This window comes from Malaclemys terrapin, chromosome 6, assembly GCF_027887155.1.
Source record: "Malaclemys terrapin pileata isolate rMalTer1 chromosome 6, rMalTer1.hap1, whole genome shotgun sequence".
NCBI lineage: Eukaryota > Metazoa > Chordata > Testudines > Emydidae > Malaclemys > Malaclemys terrapin.
In genome coordinates this window covers 106,765,373-106,783,737 of record NC_071510.1, presented here as the reverse complement: position 1 = coordinate 106,783,737, position 18,365 = coordinate 106,765,373, and the positions used below count along the sequence as shown (strand labels likewise).

General features: G+C 40.1%; 2 protein-coding genes across 2 annotated transcripts in view; both read right to left on the bottom strand.

The window, feature by feature from the left end:
• The window catches only part of FYB1 (FYN binding protein 1), a 127,683-nt gene extending 120,020 nt beyond the window's left edge, over positions 1 to 7,663 (bottom strand). The window contains exon 1 of the mRNA XM_054032106.1: positions 5,269 to 7,663. Coding sequence (XP_053888081.1) covers positions 5,269 to 5,271 — 3 coding nt within the window. The 5' untranslated portion in view covers positions 5,272 to 7,663. The remainder of the gene's footprint in view (positions 1 to 5,268) is intronic.
• Positions 7,664 to 7,756: 93 nt separating this feature from the next.
• C9 (complement C9) overlaps positions 7,757 to 18,365 on the bottom strand; it is a 29,213-nt gene continuing 18,604 nt past the window's right edge. The window contains exons 7-12 of the mRNA XM_054032108.1: positions 15,590 to 15,830; positions 13,269 to 13,397; positions 12,505 to 12,683; positions 11,602 to 11,830; positions 9,948 to 10,133; positions 7,757 to 7,932 (exon numbers count right to left, since the gene is read on the bottom strand). Coding sequence (XP_053888083.1) covers positions 9,967 to 10,133; positions 11,602 to 11,830; positions 12,505 to 12,683; positions 13,269 to 13,397; positions 15,590 to 15,830 — 945 coding nt within the window. The 3' untranslated portion in view covers positions 7,757 to 7,932; positions 9,948 to 9,966. The remainder of the gene's footprint in view (positions 7,933 to 9,947; positions 10,134 to 11,601; positions 11,831 to 12,504; positions 12,684 to 13,268; positions 13,398 to 15,589; positions 15,831 to 18,365) is intronic.

Genomic DNA, 18,365 nt, shown 5'->3' with positions numbered 1-18,365 from the left:
ATGTCTCCAGGCCAGCCCTGCCCTGCCCCCTCTCCCCGTTCTGGGCCATCTCCACTTGCTTTGCAGTTGTCACAGCTGGCTCTGGGTGCCCAGCAGAGAAGCGTTGCAAATAGCGTTTGCCTGGCACCACTCTCCCCCAACCCACTTCTCCCACACAGTTTCACACTGCCCTGTGCCTGCAGCTGAGGTTCCAACTGCACACTGTGAATCCAAATGTGAGCTTAATGCTTGTGTGTAAACCGCAGAGTTGAGAACTGAGGCTACCAGGTCCCCATCCATAATAAAGGACTCCCGAGAGTAAACTTCAGTATCTTCAGTTGCACCCAGAGATGATCTTGAAGCCAGTGCAGATGATGGAGCACATAAAGCATTTTCTGAGCACAGAACAGTTATGCTCACTTGTTGGCAGGTGCAACTAAAAAGGATCACTAAATCTGTAGCCCTTCATGTGGGAAAATGATCCCCCCAATGGAAGGTCTTTGAAACTCTGAGCATCAAAACAAATTACGTTTAGGAAAAAATATGTACATGCAACACCTGTTGTGCAAAACCTGTTATGCAGGGCATCTTATAGTTCATATAGATGGGGAACTAAAAAGTAATTTTTTTGGCAGCCTATTGGCGTAAGTAGGCAACTATGTTTAAAACAGTGATAGCCCATGTATGTCGCATTTCTGACTGAATATATAGTTTGTGGATTTCAGCCAATACTGAGAATAATCCTCTATTATTTATGTTGATTCACAGTCACAAATGTGTCTTGATTCAATATGTGCCAGATTGCCAAGTCCTGTCTTGCTCTGACACCACAAAGCATAGTGGATGCTGACAATAACAAAGAAACCACCATCTTCTTGGTATCTTTTACATCACCTAGTTTCTCAGCAACGTTAATCCTAGTGGGCTAAAACAAATGAGTGTTTAACTCATGCAGTAAAATAATTACATCAACCAGCTTGTTTTCTCCCAAAATGGAGAAGAAAATTAAACTCGGTTGCTATGTAGACTCTTTGCATGAACCTTTGTTTTTGTAGTTAACAGTTTATTTCTTCAATGAAATTCAATTTGACATATCATCTCTTTTTAGGTTGTTTGTTGTTTCAGTGTTTGCACTTTTAAAACCACAGTGGGGGAAGTTTTCTAAGCAACCAGATCAAGAAAGAATTTGCTAGAACTAAAAAAATCTAAGGAGAATCATTCAAAAACTTGGGAGACAGCATGCTTGTGTGGAGGAGAAGCATTGAAGGCTCTACAGGCTGAAACAATGGTGCATAAAATATCCCAATAGACAGTCTTTCAGGCAGTTTTCATAGAGAGCTCAAGAAATGAACAGCCCCATTATTAGAAATGTTCCTTCACCCTCAAAGTTATCCCCGTGGGTCATGCTTTAGTCATACTGGCTGGGTGACACGGGGTAAGCTCGCACTGCATTGGAGAAACAGATTACTTCATTGTTCAACACTGTCTATCCTGTACCTTTCAGAAGCACTATGTGCACTTTTAAAAAGTGCTGTAGATAAGAGTGTGGCAAATGGCTTTATTTCAGCAAGCTCACTCGTTTGATAGGGTTTGTCCCAAACTCCGCTAAAACACACCTAGCATTCTTCTTTCCAACTCTACTTCAAAGCTGTTACCGTTCCTTCACTATTAATTAACGCGTTTACTAAATTCATATTTTTAATGCTGCTAGTCTGAAGTTGGTCTCTGAAAATAAGATGCTGAGGGTTTTGTCCTACTTAGTTAAAAGATGGTTTGAAAAAAACAACCAACCAGTTCATGGCCCTAAGTATGTGCATAACTTTAAATACATGAGTAGTCCCATGCTTAAAGTTATGCATGTGCTTAAGTAACTTGCAGAATTGGTGTCTTGGATTGTAAAGTCTTTGAGGAAGGGATTATCATTTATTATATTTCTATATAGTGCCTAACATGGGATCCTGACCTGGTTGGGAACTCTAGGCACTACCACAGTATAAATATTTAATAATAATATTAATAAAACAATCCAAATAGCCCCCAAATTAAAATGTATTTAAAATCTGGATTTGGGATTGCATTTTCATCTTGAATCCTGTTGTGTGAGAATAGTAAAGAATTACAGAAAAAAAGTTGATTTCTTCTCAGACTGAAGAAGGGACTTTATTGGAATAATGAACAGTATAAAGCTACCCTCGCTCTCTGCTTCATGATAGAGCTTCTCTTTAGTGCCTTCCCCACCTACAGATTGAAAAACACAATACACACACCTTCCCCTTCTTTTTCTATACAGTCTTCAACAAGAATTAATAGTTAACAACAAATTCTAGATCCAAATGAGTCACCAGTTTCATCATTTCATCCCGATCTGGTCAACTTCTGGATAAGGGTTTATCTTATCAATTCACCTGGATTCTCAAGTCTCAAATGATCTCCTGTTTCATGCAATTGGTTTAACACTCTTATCAATGGGATTATCCTACTTCAGGAAGGCTGGGGACTAAGGATTATTTCTAACCGCATTACACAGCTGGGTTTGAAACCATCAGAGAATGCTACCTATTTCTCCTCAATACTTTAGTCAGTTTCAGCCATGTAGTAACTTGGGTTCAGTTATCTCCATTGACAGTAACTAGTGTTGCCCAGTATTTTTCTCATCCAGTGTTATAAGACTGGGTCTTTGGTTTAAGGTTGGGTAAGCTTCCAGCTACATTATGGCAGTAAGGCGAAGCCCTGAAACTTCTCAGATATAGCACCCCTTAGCCTTGCACACTTTAGACAGGTATCAGAGGGGTAGCTGTGTTAGTCTGAATCTGTAAAAAGCAACAGAGGGTCCCGTGGCACCTTTAAGACTGACAGAAGAATTGGGAGCATAAGCTTTCGTGGGTAAGAACCTCACTTCTTCAGATGCAAGTAATGGAAATTTCCATTACTTGCATCTGAAGAAGTGAGGTTCTTACCCACGAAAGCTTATGCTCCCAATACTTCTGTTAGTCTTAAAGGTGCCACGGGACCCTCTGTTACTTTAGACAGGGTCACTTAGGAGAAAGCCCCTAGAAAAACATTTTGCATGCTTCCAGACCATGGCTACTGGTGTGTGCTGAAACATCAGCAAATGCCAATATTGGGTCATGGTCATTAGATGATTAAGTGGACTCCTAGATCTATCAATTTCATGCCTTAGTTCATTTCCACTTCCTGCAGCTTTGCAGAATATTGCTTATTTGCCTTTGAGAGATTGCTGGGATGCTTGTGGTGCTCAGCAGAAGAGGTGAAAACAGTACCTTTGAAACAGTATTATAAAATTGTCAGTTTAAGATAAATCTAGCATAAACATGCACATAGTTATTTTATATTACTTTGAATTGCCAGTGAAATCTGGATTCAGACCAAGCAACTTGGAGATTTTTTTTTTTTAATTTTAAAGAAAAAAGTGGCCCTGTTATTTGTTCTTTATTTTCAAACTATATGGGAGCACAGAAGAGGTGCACTCCCCATACTTGCATACATACTCCCTACACTGAAACACCCCATTTGGGTAAGCAACCAGACATTTGAATTGTGCCAATAGAGTAGCTGTGTGCCAGCCACACACATTTAAATATGGAGATTTGCAAGTGCTAGGGGTACATGCAAATTTGGGGGCTTTATTGACTAGCTCTAGTGATAAGGGTGGAATTTCTGCAATAAATAGAAAATTGACATGTGTTATGATTGTGGGATACTAGTCTTGTACAAATTTAGAGCCAATTTTTCCACCCAGTTACACCTGTGTAAAGCTAGTGTAAATTACCTTCAGTGAGTTTGAATCAAATTACACTGGTGTAACAGAGCAGAATTTTGCCTTTGGATATTAGATAGTAACTATCATGAATACTAGTAATTAAAATCAAAGTAAATTATTGATGAATAAGAAATGCCATTTTTACATATCCCAAATTTTACTCTAAGCCTTTGAAGCCATTCCTCAGACTCATGAAAGATTTCATCATTAGAGAAGGGCTCAACCAAAAGCCCAGATCCATAAATTCCAAACGTTGTGTGGTGGTGGTGCAGAATAAACCTGGATCTGAACATTTATGCATCATCTTTCTCTATATGGTGACCTGAACCAAATCCCCCTGAACTTTGGGGTGTTCAGACTCTGGAGCCAGATCAGAGTCTTTCAGATTGTGTTAATCTCTGTTTACACATTTCACACAATTGCACTGACATGGAAGTGTTCAAATGAAGAATCTATCTTACAGAATCATTACCCTTAATGAAAGATTGCTTCGTTTGCATATATATACCATGATGAAAACATTCAGATACTCACAGTACTTCTACATCATCCCCAGAGGAAAAGGTAGCCCATACTAAAAGCTACTCTCATTCAGACTTCATATTGTTCACCCCCTAGCCACCATCTCCTGGCTCCAATCATTGATCAGGATTTCCTAATAAAATATCTAAACAATGTAAACTTTATAGTATTATACAGAAGACTTGTATTCTATTGAGGTTTTATTTGTAAGGAAACACATCTAAGATTACTAAAATGTGCAGCTCTATTGTATAGTCACATAAAATGCTTTTAAGTTTTTTAGCTACAATGTTCTTACATTTCAGATTAGGACACTGGAAAGGCTTTCTGGAGGTCTAATTAAAGTGCTTGACTCATTCCCATTTCCAATGTGTGGCTGTTGCTACACACTCACATTGGCATTAGACTCCCTAAGATACACCACATTTTTTTTTCCTGCTTATTCTTGAAGGAAACAATTCCTTTCTCTTTCTTAATTCCAAATGCAAGAATCAGTAAAATACACCCTTTGCTGTACAGATCACTTGGGCCACATCTACATTACAGCGGCACTGCTATGGTGCTGTAGGTGTACCACTATTACGCTATAATGTAGATGCGTCCTACCTCAACGGAAGGGGATTCTCCATCGATGTAGTTAATCCACTTCTCTGAGAGGCTGCAGCTAGGCTGATGGAAGTGTTCTTCCATTGACCTAGCTGCATCTACACCTAACTACAGCACTTAGGGCACAATTTTTTTCACAGCTCTGAGTGACCATCACGTTGCTCTAACTTTTAAGTGTACACCAGGCCTTGGGAAGAGACAGTAAAGAAATTTGAAAGTTTCATCATTCACTAAACAGCAGGAAGTTCAACTGCAGGGAACTGAAATGAAAATTGCTGGGAGCAGACAGCAACTTTTACAGTCATGTCCACTGTAGTTTTAGTTCTAAGTCATATGCATGTGTGTATGAAAAGTAAATGAATAGAAAGTTCTTTACTTACCATAGCTTCAGCAACTCAGTGTCTGCAAGTCTGGTAAAGAGCATGTACTGCAATATTGTGTGGCAAAAAATGTTTGTCCTTCAGAGTGCACTTCCTTTTTTTGAAAGTCTATGTGGTCTGTCCAGCTTTCACAGGAAGCTATAACAGCAAAATCCTTGTTTTGCATATTATCAGAGGCCTAACAATGCTTATAGCTGTATGTATTTTCTTGGGATACAATGTAGTGCTGAGAAGGACAAGTGAATTAACATATGTTCATTATATAATCTTCAAAAGGATGATAAACAGGTTAATGACTAGATGAGAAATAGTATAAACATTTTCCCACTAGTGTTTGGTTGAGTTCAAAATCGTATTTTGACTCCTTTCTTTTTAAAAGCCTTTCATGCTTGCTTTCCAGCAACATTCAAATGTTCAGGCTTTGCTAACATCCTCCTGAATCCATCACTTTCCTGCTCTAATATTGAGGGGTGTTTGGAATTTAAATCCGGAACCCTGCCTATAATGGCTGGAGCAATAACCCTTATTCAAACACCTCGGAATGTTTGGCTGTTCAAAATTCAACTCTAGATCAAAACAGAAAGGAACGATGGTTCAATACATGTTCCTGCTCTATCACAGGGGGAATGTGGTCAAGCTAGTTTCTCTATGCCTCAGTTCCCCTCTGTAAAAAAACGGGAATAATAGTACTTCCCTATCTCATATTACAATATTGTGAGGTGTGTAGGTACTTCTTCAATGGGAGCCTATCAGTACTTAAGATAGGTCCATGCTACAGAAGTCTAATCTCTCTTTAATTAAAAAAGAAAAACCCCCTCTAAACTATTTGCTTAGCTAGCAAAAATCAGAAGTAGGGGGAGTGATGGTGCTATTTCTGGTGTTCTTATCTTTTGTCAGCGATGCCTCCCTCAAAGCGTTTCTGTAAAAACCCTCAGCGATTCAGAGCCTGAGGCAGATGTACGGCAGGCTGGGTTGTCTCACATTTCTTGTGAAATCAGCAAGGGCGTTTTCATGCAGAATAATCACTCTGGGATGCTTTTTAAGCAGCATGCACATAGAGTAACCTATTTTACTATATGTGCTATTTTCCACCCCTGAATTTAACAATGGGTGTGAAAGTTTTAAGTATAGATTTAGGAACCTCTGTCATGAGCAGCAGAAACAATAGCTCTGGCAAGAGTCTGTCTTTTGGTGCTATGTTCTCTTGCTCTCCCACACTCACATATCATAGCAGTTCTCAAATGTTGCCTCTCCTGGCTCCCACGAATGATTCATAATAAACCAAAACGTTAGTTCCATGAATATTCAGAGCTTTAAAAACTAGGAAACCCCCCCAAATAGTTTCTTAAACATTTTATTGACTAAGCATGTGGATCTAACTCTCAACAGGCAGATGAAACAGGATGTGTGGTGAAGAGCAGGAGATGAGATAGTAATTAAATTAGATAAAGGGTTTTTTTAAAAAAAAATGTGATGTCACAATAATGGGATTCCACCGAGACCAGTAACTCTTCACCCAGCTCATCATATAAAAAGTCTGACATGTCATTGTGAGGATCCCAAAAACATCACCCAAAGCCATTTAAATGTTACTCTTCCGATCTACAGCTACTACTGCCTAGTTTTTATACAGTGCTTTTCATCAGCAGATCTCAAAGTGTTTTACCAAGGAAGCAAGTACAATTATCCCCATTTTACAGAGGGGAAAACTGAGGCAAGATTGGTGAAGTGACATGCCCAAGATCACCCAGTGGCAGAGTCAGGAATAGAACCCAGTCCCAATGCAGAGTTCCACCCACTAGGCCACCCTCTTTCCTACACTAAGTACTGAGAGTTATCATCAGGGGTACTTCCCCATGTCTGATGTATGCAAAAATATAAACAGATGAAAGGCAGGTTAGATTTTGGTCAATGAGAAAATGATTTGATTGTCATACGTAAGTTATTTTTTTCAATGTTATGCCTCACTCTGCTAGTTGAGGACAGAACCTGTGTTTGAAGAGAGCAAGGAAGAAAGCTAGAACAGACAGAGAAGAACATTAAGAAGCCAGTAAAGCTGGGGAGTTGGGGAGGGTCTAAGTTGGGAGCCTGGCAGGTTGTCTGGAAAGTTGCAAGGGGGCCTGAGGAAGAGGTTGTGGGGAGTGGCTAAAGCTGGGTATCTGTCATGTCATAGAGAGGGAGTGGGAACTTGTCATTGCCTACCCACATCATCTGAGATTTGACCATCACGAATTCTAGGCAGGACACTGCCAGTCCTGCAGCCCCAGGCTACCCACTTGCAGATAATGCCCCTCCTAGCTGAGCAACACGGATCTAGGAAACAATAAGTCAAGAGCCACAAAATATGTAAATGATTTACATCAATACTTCTCCTTTTTTTTGCCAATAATGACAAATTATTTTTTCTTGGAGGCATTGGGTAGCATGTATCCCAGTGCTAAAAGGAAGCAAAGCAAAATGCACATTGAATACCAATCACAACAGCTAATCTCCTTAACCATGTTTATTTTTATCTTATTTTGTTTTTGATTAGCGATTGTTTAAGGTATAGGCACTCATGAAGCATACAATTCCAATCCTTCTGCCAACAGGAAGCTTGAGCGGTAGAATAATTGCAGAGTTCATGCATGCCTTTGAAGGCTGTATTGTTTTCATAACAAACACCTGTCAAAAGAAAGAATATTAGAGAATTCACATAGAGAGTAGCTATCATGTCAATCAGATAGTTTGCCTTATTTTAAGTAGGTGAATGTAACAGCTTACTGGGAACATGATCTTAGTGTGTCTTGAATATGGTTCTAATGTAGACTGAACAAGTCAAAGAAGGCCTGATTTTTCAGAAGTGCTGAGCCCTTATAACTCTGACTTCAGCTGGGGTTATGGATGCTTAGCTTTTCTGAAAATCAGGGCCTCATAGAATATCAGGGTTGGAACGGACCTCAGGAGGTCATCTAGTCCAACCCCCTGCTCAAAGCAGGACCAATCCCCAGACAGATTTTTGCCCCAGATCCCTAAGTGGCCCCCTCAAGGCTTGAACTCACAACCCAAGATTTAGCAGGCCAATGCTCAAACCACAGAGCTATCCCTTCCCACCCTCAATGTATTTTAATTTGGTAAGGTGATTTGATTGTGCAATACAGTAGGACACATACTTGGATATGTAGGCTCAGTGTACATTATTATGACATTTACCTTCCTGACTGTGTTATAAACAGGCCAATTGTGAATTGCAGGAGTAAAATAAAGCGGCTCCTGTGATTTTAGGGACTTCACAGTTACTTGGAATGGAGAGAAGGTGCTGGAGATGTGGCTCCCTTGTTGAGGGATGCGTGGCCCTCACACAAGCTCTAACTTAGACCACGGGCATGAATGCCCTCAGAGGTGTTACACTTTTAGAAGACGACATGGCTGAGCTGCATTCCAGCAGGCCAGTTCTGTTCCCAGTCTTGCCTACGCCCTGAAAGCAACATGTCCCTCCTTCCCCTGGCACTGTGGGTGAGAGCGAGCTGGCACAGGGAGCAGTGCAGCTACCTCTACCAACAGAAAGTTCCCCATGTCCTGGGGGACTTCTCCAGTGGCTGGTCCCTATTGGCTTAAAGCCACTTTGCACCGGAAAAACCTTACAGGCCTTTCCTACGTTTTTGCTGTTTTTTGCAGGGTTCCCCCCCCCATTTCAATAAAAAACTGCTTTCATCATTTTCAAATTGGAAGACTCAAAACTCCTGTTAAAGTAATACTAGGAGGTCTTATTAAACTCACCAAATAAGAAAATTCAGGGTTAAGAACTTTCAACTTGAACTGAGATTAACTCCATTGTTTGCCTCCCATTTTCTGTATGTCTCTCTCTCTGTGATATAGAGTCTAACTGGAATTTAAGGGCTCAATTTTCAGCCTGGACTTAGCCAGATCTCCATTCTTGTGCCTGCAATTTTGTGAGCACAACATGGGTCATAAAGATGTCCAACTACCCAATTTGCAGGTGCACCATAACTGAGCACACAATTATTTGCATCCAAAAACTGCAGACACAAGATGGAAGGTGAGTTTTTAAACACTGTTGCAGAACATGGATCTAATTCGGATATTTAACAGGGTTTATTTATTTCATATGTATGATGCACACATAAATATTTCCATTGGGGTTGCTTTGGGAGGGGTACAGGTCATGATGCAGCACAACCTTTTCATTTAAATACACTTTATATGTTGGAAGGTGTTAATGGCTGCCACCAAGCAGATCTGATCTAGACACACACAGACCTTATTAAAGCCATAGGGGTGCTAACCACCCTTCCTTCAGGCAAAATGGAAGGAGCAACTAAATGCCTCTTTATGCAGTAATAGCTGGAAACAATAGAAAGTCACTACCCAAGTCAGTGTACCACATGGCAAGGCCCACCAGAGGTTAAATTGTGTGGGCTGAGAGATTTCCCTGTGACTGATTGCAAACACAGCAGCTAATGGATGGTTTAGCAAGCCATTTGTGTGAGAGAGGCAGAAAGCAGAGAAAGCCAGCTGAAAGGGAGAAAGCAGATGTAAACAAACAGGATTGCACCAAAGAATACCTGACATGGGTCATCAATTTCTCCTTCTACTGGAAAAAAAAACCTGTAAGGCACCAAATACTGTTTGGGCTAAGGGGCAACAATACATTACCACCACAATGAGGTGCTACTCACCTTTTTTAGACTTGTACAATTATTTTGCCTGAGAACAGTAGCTTTTTTCGATGCTGTCACCTTGGCATGGCCTGCCCCCTGGTCCTGGAGCAGGATTATTACACTGACGAGTTCGAGTGTGTTCTCCCTGCACGCATTGGGACCAAGCAGTCCAACAGCTCCAGCCCCCATCAGTGACCTTTTTATCTGTATTGGGCCAAACCAGCATTAGTCCAGCAACCTGCTGCCTTGGGTGTAGTGGCACAGGTGCAACTATTTTGAAAGAGCACAAGATGGAACAGAATTCAGCCCACACTCTCTCAACTATGGTGGCTCTAGAAACCCAAAGCAGTAAAAACTCATTTTCATCACGAAGAACCCAACAGATTGGATGCCGAAAACACACAGGGCCACTGGCACTTCTGGGTGCTCAGCAGTTTTGGAAATCCAGCCATATATGTAAGTGTCTAAAAATCAAATGCAGAGCTTCACTTTGGGCACCTGTTTTATTAAACCTTGACCACAAGGAATAAATCTATTGCATAAGAAGGGGCCATTTCTACACAGTCACTTTTCGTGGCAGAACTGCATTAAAAATAGCCATTTTTGCCTCAGGCCTTGTCTACAGTGGGGGCCAGATCCTCAGTGGGTGTAAACTGGCACAGCACCATTGAAGTCATGGAGTTATGAGGATTTACACCAGCTGACAATTTTTAGTCACTAATGTAGACACTGGTGCAGCTAACCAACCATGACATATAACTGGATAAGATACCCTGGTGCAAATTGTACCTATACTAGGGGGTTGCACTGGTTCAGCTCCACCAGTGGCTAAAAACCCAGTGTAGGTGATGTAGACAATGCCTTATATAAATAGCTACGATTACCTCAGTGTTTGTATTGTTCCTTACACTTACTACATTACAGCAAATACTGAGTAATGTTTTTTAGTTATTGGAAGCCTGGGGCAAATTGTGAAGGATGAGCACTACAGGGCAGAAGAGTGTTACAGGCCAGGAAGAATGTCAAAAGAAGATTGCTTTCCTCCATTGTGCTGTGTGTTAATAGGTATCAGGGAACAGTTGGTAGCAGGGCTGGAGCAGAAGAGAGACTTTGTGACGTAGAGATGGCACTTGAAATATTAGGCTGCCTGCTTATTGGCACCTACTGTATACTGGACCAATCTAGTTGTAAGCCTGCATTATGTGATCATGCAACATGAGGCATACATTTGTAAGCACTGGGCTTTTGCAGAGAACCTGAGGAAACCCAGCTAGGAAAATGGAAATGGTTTTCTTGCCTGAACTTGATTCTCTGCTTTGGTTCTATGGCATTGCCAATCCACATTCTTGCTCAGTTAATTTTCTTGTTTGTGAGAGGTTTGGATGTCTTTACAAGGCACAGTAATGGTGGCACAGTGGACAGGGGATAGAGAGAATCTCTAAGTGAATCTCTTCTCCACTTAACACTTCACAGACATACTGTACAGGCTAAAACTAACTTCCATCCCTCATGCCCAGCTGAATAGGTCAGCACAGTGTGTAAATCTGTTCTATGATATAAGAACTTACAGATAGTGTTTAATTCTGTCTGGATAAAGACCATATTTTCAAAGTATGCTCCAACATACATGCTGACAACATGTTAATTTACGTCTGCATGAATATCTACTAACCTTCATCTGCTCTTGATTTGGGGATTTGGCAGGCATCTCCCTTAAAATAGCTGGAGCATAGGCACATGCACTCTCCATCCACTAGCAACAAGGTACCACCGTTTTTGCAGGGTTCGCATTTGCACACACTGTACTCTGTAATGTAGTCCTCAATGGCTCTTTCCAAATTCTGTTTCTTTATATGTGCATCTTTCATTTTTACTGGAACAAGAGTATGTATTGGAGATGGCTGTAAAGGAAAAAAACTAATACATATTATTTTCCCTATAATCATGTCTAAATACTTTCCTTACACAAATCTTTAGAAAAAGTTATTTTAAACAAATCCTTTCTTCTGATAACATGAAGTCTCCTTACTTATAGTTTGCACCATGTGTCTGGTATAACTGTTGGACATGGGTTATTTTAATCCTGCAGCAATGGCATGCAGACCAGATAGCTCAAGATTCAGATCCCCATAGTTGCACTCAAAATACATTACAGAGCCCACTGACTTAGTCTTCATCCAAAGAATGGGTTGGAAAATGATATTGACTATAACATTCTTATATAAATAAATCAACAGTGCACCCATCATCTGGAATACTCTGTTCATTTCTGCTCAACGTACCCTATCTTATTTTTCTAAAAGATACATTCTAGTTCAAACAAGAATTTCTTCAGGGCAGTTCTATTGCCTGGTCTGACTAGATGATCACAGTGGTCCCTTCTGGTCTTGGAATCTATCAATCCATTAAAAAGGACCAAAGCTACCAAGATGCACTAAGATGAAGAAACTATCTACTAGTTAATGGTAAGCAAAGTCATTCTTGATATTTTTCCCACCATAGGAAAGGGACATTTTACAGGTAATTATGATATATGAATTTGTAACATACTTGGCCTAGGAGAAACTCTCCTTACCTTCTGCTGTATCACCACTGGAGCATCAATCAGTGAGGTAGCCCACTGTATATAATCCTCTACATCAACCACTTTGGCATTCCTCAGTAGCATTTCTTTAATTTTAACAGAAAAATCAATCTTCCCTCCCTCAACCAAAGAAATGATGTCATCAATAACTGCGTCATCATCATGAGTGTCTGCAGAAAGAGAGAGAGAATGACTGGAAGTTCAATTGCACAGATTCTAGCACAAATCAGCTCACGTCTCCCCAAAGTGACTAGAAGGAAGATTCCATCCTATGAGATTGTGGTGAAATCTCATCAAACTTTGCTTATTCTCCATCATTTGAGAGAAGTCTCATTTTATGAATTTTGCAATCACACCAAAATGCCAAAAAACAAGAAAAAAAATGGTGACTTCTAAGGGGTTAGCATGGCATGGATGGATAGGTGGGTACACCAGATGTCACAGAAATGGGTGTAGTACACATTATTTAATGAGTGCCATAGTATCACCTGACCTGTACAAGGAAAGGACAAAGGTTAGACTGGCCTGGGTAGCACAGCTAAGAATTGAGTTGCATGAACAGAGCAGAGCAGAGAAGCTTGCAACACCTGCCTGTCCTGTGCTTGGCATTGAATCCTTCTCCCTCAGCCTTTTGTGAATACTATATTAGTGTAGACATTTAATTGGTTTAAAAGAAGGGGAAGAAATCAATATCCTCTCTCTTTAAGCAAAAGAGTTTGCAGTTTTGATCACACATAAACTAAAGATATACTTACAATTTGATTTCACGTTGATGCTTTCACATTTACCACCTTTTACATGACCTTTGAAATCCAACTCTTTATTTACTAGATTGACATCTAAATGATAACCGAGACATTCCTTTACATCTTCTACTGTGACTTCTGCAAATGCAATTAATTTGGAGATTATTAGGGGAAAATGCATATTTGGTTTTAAAAACAGGAAAATAAGAAAAAATGAATACGATTTTATATTTCTTGGGAGCCAAGTTTCAGGACTGTTGAAGAAAATGTGTTGCCTTCATCCTTCCACTATCTTTCGCCCCCACTCTCTCTACCAGGTTATGAATTCAATGCAGTTTGCCTCTGGAGTTTTGACCTATTGGTGGGCTGTCCAGTGACTAGGAAAACTCTAGGTACACTCTACTTGCAACTCCTTAAAAAGTAACATTCTCCTCTTCTCCAGAGCTGCCTTTCTTTGAAGGATGATTCTTCCCCTCTTTCCTCTGGGTATTGTGTCTTTCTCTGTGGCTTCTCATTTCTTTTTTTACGTCTGTTGTATCATTGAATCCTCTCAATCTTTTCCTCCCCCCATCACCCAGTCTTACCCAAACTGTTTTCGGGATATTCCCCTTTTTACCATAAAGTTAATGTAACTTTATTAATCTGTTCCATGCACTCCCACCCTATCATGGTCCCTCTTATTCTACCCTTTCTCTCCTACGCTACTCTTTTCTATTTATTGATCTTAAATAATTGAAGTCTAATCTTGTTTTACCACTGCAGTCAATGGGAGTTTTCCCTCAAGATCAGTGCCTTAGAGAACACCTATCACCATAGTATCAAGCTGGTGAACATAAGAATATAAGTGTGTATAAAGGACTTCTCTGTCCCAACTCCTTGCTTATTGCCTCTACTGACAGTGAATTTTAATGCCATAAGTGGCATGTATTTATTTGTTTGGCTTCAGAATTCACATGAGAATTATTACTTTTTTCAGTTTATTTTAGAATGATCACTTCAATCTACCACAAAAGCCAGACCTCCCAACACTGCATGTGAGGAAGGATTAAGTTTCTGCTTTCCTATCTCAACCAGTGTGAGAAAAATTCCAATATCAACATTAAAGGCTGTAAAAACTGTTTCAACACAGCCAAATGCAGCATCTGCATTCAGTGAGGTTCTCCATTTTACTACCAATTTAGATGTACAAAGAGATCAAATGACAAGTTACCTATCATCACAAAGTGAATTTTGTGGCTCAGCTAGCATTAGGATTTGGGATTCTCTATGAACCAGACCACATGGTCACCAACCACTACTAAAAAGAACAGGAGTACTTGTGGCACCTTAGAGGCTCAGCAATGCCCCGTTGCTATGTACATTGGCCAAACCGGACAGTCTCTACGCAAAAGAACAAATCTGACATCAGGAATCATAATACTCAAAAAACAGTGGGAGAACACTTTAACCTGTCTGGTCATTCAATGACAGACCTGCGGGTGGCTATCTTACAACAGAAAAACTTCAAAACCAGACTCCAACGAGAGACTGCTGAGCTGGAATTGATATGCAAACTAGATACAATCAACTCAGGATTGAATAAGGACTGGGAATGGCTGAGCCATTAGAAACATTGAATCTATCTCCCCTTGTAAATATTCTCACACTTCTTATCAAACTGTCTGTACTGGGCTAGCTTGATTATCACTTCAAAAAAATTTTTTCTCTTACTTAATTGGCCTCTCAGAGTTGGTAAGACAACTCCCACCTGTTCATGCTCTCTGTATGTGTGTATATATATATCCTCAATATATGTTCCACTCTATATGCATCCGAAGAAGTGGGCAGTAGCCCACGAAAGCTTATGCTCTAATAAATTTGTTAGTCTCTAAGGTGCCACAAGTACTCTTGTTCTTTTTGCGGATACAGACTAACACGGCTGCTACTCTGCAACCACTACTAGTATTTGAATACTGTAGTTTTTAAATAAAAGGTTTTCACAGATGACAGACTTCCATTAAGATTGTTATAAAAAGATACCTTAAAGTGAATGAGCCAGATTCTGATCTTACTTATACTTGTAGAATTCTGGAGTGACTCCACTGATGCCAATGAAGTGACTTTGGTGTAACTGAGGTTCATGTTTGGCTCAGGATTTTAATTCTGAAAACTAATGACCAAGGCTCCTATCCTACAATGAGGTACACAACATGGTCATTCCCTTGCACCTGCATGGAGTCTCACTGACTGCAATCAGCCTCTGCACACGGTTTTGTCTCCACATATCTCATTGCAGGATTGGGGCCTATTTGTTGATCTATGAGCTATAGGCCGAGCAATAATATGCATACCTTTTAAACTCATGGCATAATTATCCAACACATACAGAAGTTCGTATTTTCCTCCCACAGTCCCAGAGACAGCATAATGTGTTCCATACATTTCTAGAAATCTAAAATATTCCCCCTTGTCATATTCAGTGGGCAGAAACTTCAAATCTTCAAGGAAAGCATCTGTTAGCCGGACATCACGACTTCGCATTTGGAATCTTCCCAGTTGTATTTTTCCTTTGACATGCATAAAGGTTTGTTTCTGTACAAAAGGCACAATCAGGCATGTTTTACTCAAAAGACAATGCAGAACTTTCAATTTCAGTATGGGATACTCTAACATTTTGGGACATGGACAAACTTGTTTAGACAGAATAAGAAGTTCCCTAAAACTTAACTTAATCTGAAGAAGTAGCAAGAAGTTTGGATAATTTTAGTTCCCTCCCTCCCCATTTTTGCACAACTCTCCACTTCCCAATTTCAGTAAATCAGACTCTTTGTGTTCTACTGGTGCTTTTTTTAAACAGACTCTCTATAAAATACTCCCCTGACAATTTTGTAACATACTAAAATAATTCAAGCCAGTTTGCCAGATAATGGGCCCTGTTCCTCCATCCACAGAAGTCAAAGGGAGATTTGCCATTGCCTACAATGGGAAAAGGATTAGGATCTTCCTTTTTTGGAAGTGCCCTGCTACTCTTAAATTGTCAGAATGAAGGGGGTAGCTCCATTTTCAAAAACACACATAATGAAATCAAATCCAGCAGATTTCCTACTATGCAAAACAGTGCATATATAAGTCATATGAGTGCCACACTCCACTCTAACTAGATGTAATACTACATACAAATCATCATCGTGACTCATACATGGCTGATGTTAGTGCGAACAAGAAAGTTCATATCACAGCCCTGATTAAGGTTGGGGTATTGTATATTTCATATGCCTAAAGATAGGAGCATAAAACATGAAACAGTCTCACTTAATGGTGAAAACAAAAGTATAAATCCAAAGCCTCATGTCAACATTAAGTGAAACAAATCCACACAAAGGCCAAGACTTTCTAAAATAGGAGCCTAAAGTTAGGCTTCCACTTATGGGGAATGTTTTGAAATGCAGGCATAAGGCTCCCAAGACCCATGTCTATCTAACTATGGTACTTATATGGCCCTCATTAAAGTAGAGCCTAAATATCTCAGAATCTTCAATGTTTTTATCCTCTCAGTGCCCCTGTGAAATAAGCCAATACCATTACCCTCATTTTACAGAAGACCACAGGAAACAGAGAGGCTAACTGATGCAGGAAGTCTGTAGTGGAGAAGGGAATGGAACCCAGGTCTCTGGATAGTTCTCTATCTACTAGACAATCTATTCTCTTATATATAAACTAACTTCTATGCCACTAAATAACAGCTTCATTTTCAAACATTTAGTTGCCAGGAAGTTGTCAATTGTCCTATTGTTGTCAATGGGAATTTGCTGGTTGCTTAGCACTTTTGACAAGCCAGCTACTTATTTACGAACCCAAATATGAAGTTGGATGCTGAATTTTAGACTCCGATTTTTAGAAATCTGGGCCAAGCTCCACTTTACCAAACTGTCTGACTGACTATGGTGCTACTTCCACCGTTGCACTAGAATGTAGATCTGACTGCCAACATGTGATATTGGGAGTAGAATTCAGAAGTTTCTGCTCGTGAAGCACTTGGAATAAGAAGATTCTTTTCATTCGCATTCAGTAGTGTTAAGGCTTAAATATACTCTGTGAGCCAACCATTAGTGACAAATGTAAATCATGGACATTTGCAGATCTCATCCAAGGGAGGGCAGTGGTACACAAACACACAAATGTAACCAATAGATTACAGTGAAGTACTAAGAAACTTAGCCCACTAATAGCTGCACTTACTGTCAAAAACAATGCTTAAATAGCCAAATACCTTGCAGCTTTAGAGATCCTTAGTCAGCTGTTCTTATTCCAGTCACCACCCAGTTTTCCTATCTGTATCCAATTGCCAACCCCTTTTAAATAGTAAGGCTCTCTTTCCCCTTTGACCTATTACTGCTTTTTCTTAGTGGTATATCCTTATTTTTACATTATTCACTTATTCCTGGGTAAGTGAAGAAAGCAAATAGAGGTTAATTTATAAAAAGAATTTACACTAAGTGATAGGACAGTCTCAGCCACTTGTCCCCCATCATAACACAGTGAGGCTTGTTATGCCCCCTCTCATTCCTAGATCACCTAAAGAGGTTGATAAGTCTGCTACTGTCTGTCAGCTAGGGGTGGTGTTCATGCTTTTAGATCTTGAGCACCTGCGTTCAATCCCCACCGACAACCTGACTGAGGCATCATTACACAATGGCTTCTCTTAATGGTACACCTTGCCTTTTAGTATTATTTTCATGGTGGGTCTAACCTTTTGCAAAATGTGTACTAGCCCTGCGTTTTCCATTACCTTCTTGTAACTAACTGGTTAGAAAGGGTATTTTTAGGCTGAAACTTCATCCAGATTAGAATGGGTCTTACATTTATTTCTTGATATGAAATTCAAGCAGAAACAAACCCTCAGACAGGGCCAAATCTTGCGACCAGATCCTCAGCCCCATTAACTCCACTTTGTAGCACTTTGGCAGTGCAAAGCTGACTTAAAGCAAGTGTAAGAGGCCATGTGCTATAGACAGAGCAATAAAATGCATAGAGGCAATCAAGCCTTTGGTGGCTTGTGTAATCCTCTGGTAGCATAAAGCTGATGTACCTGCCACCAATCCCCATCACAGGCCTTGGCATAGTGTA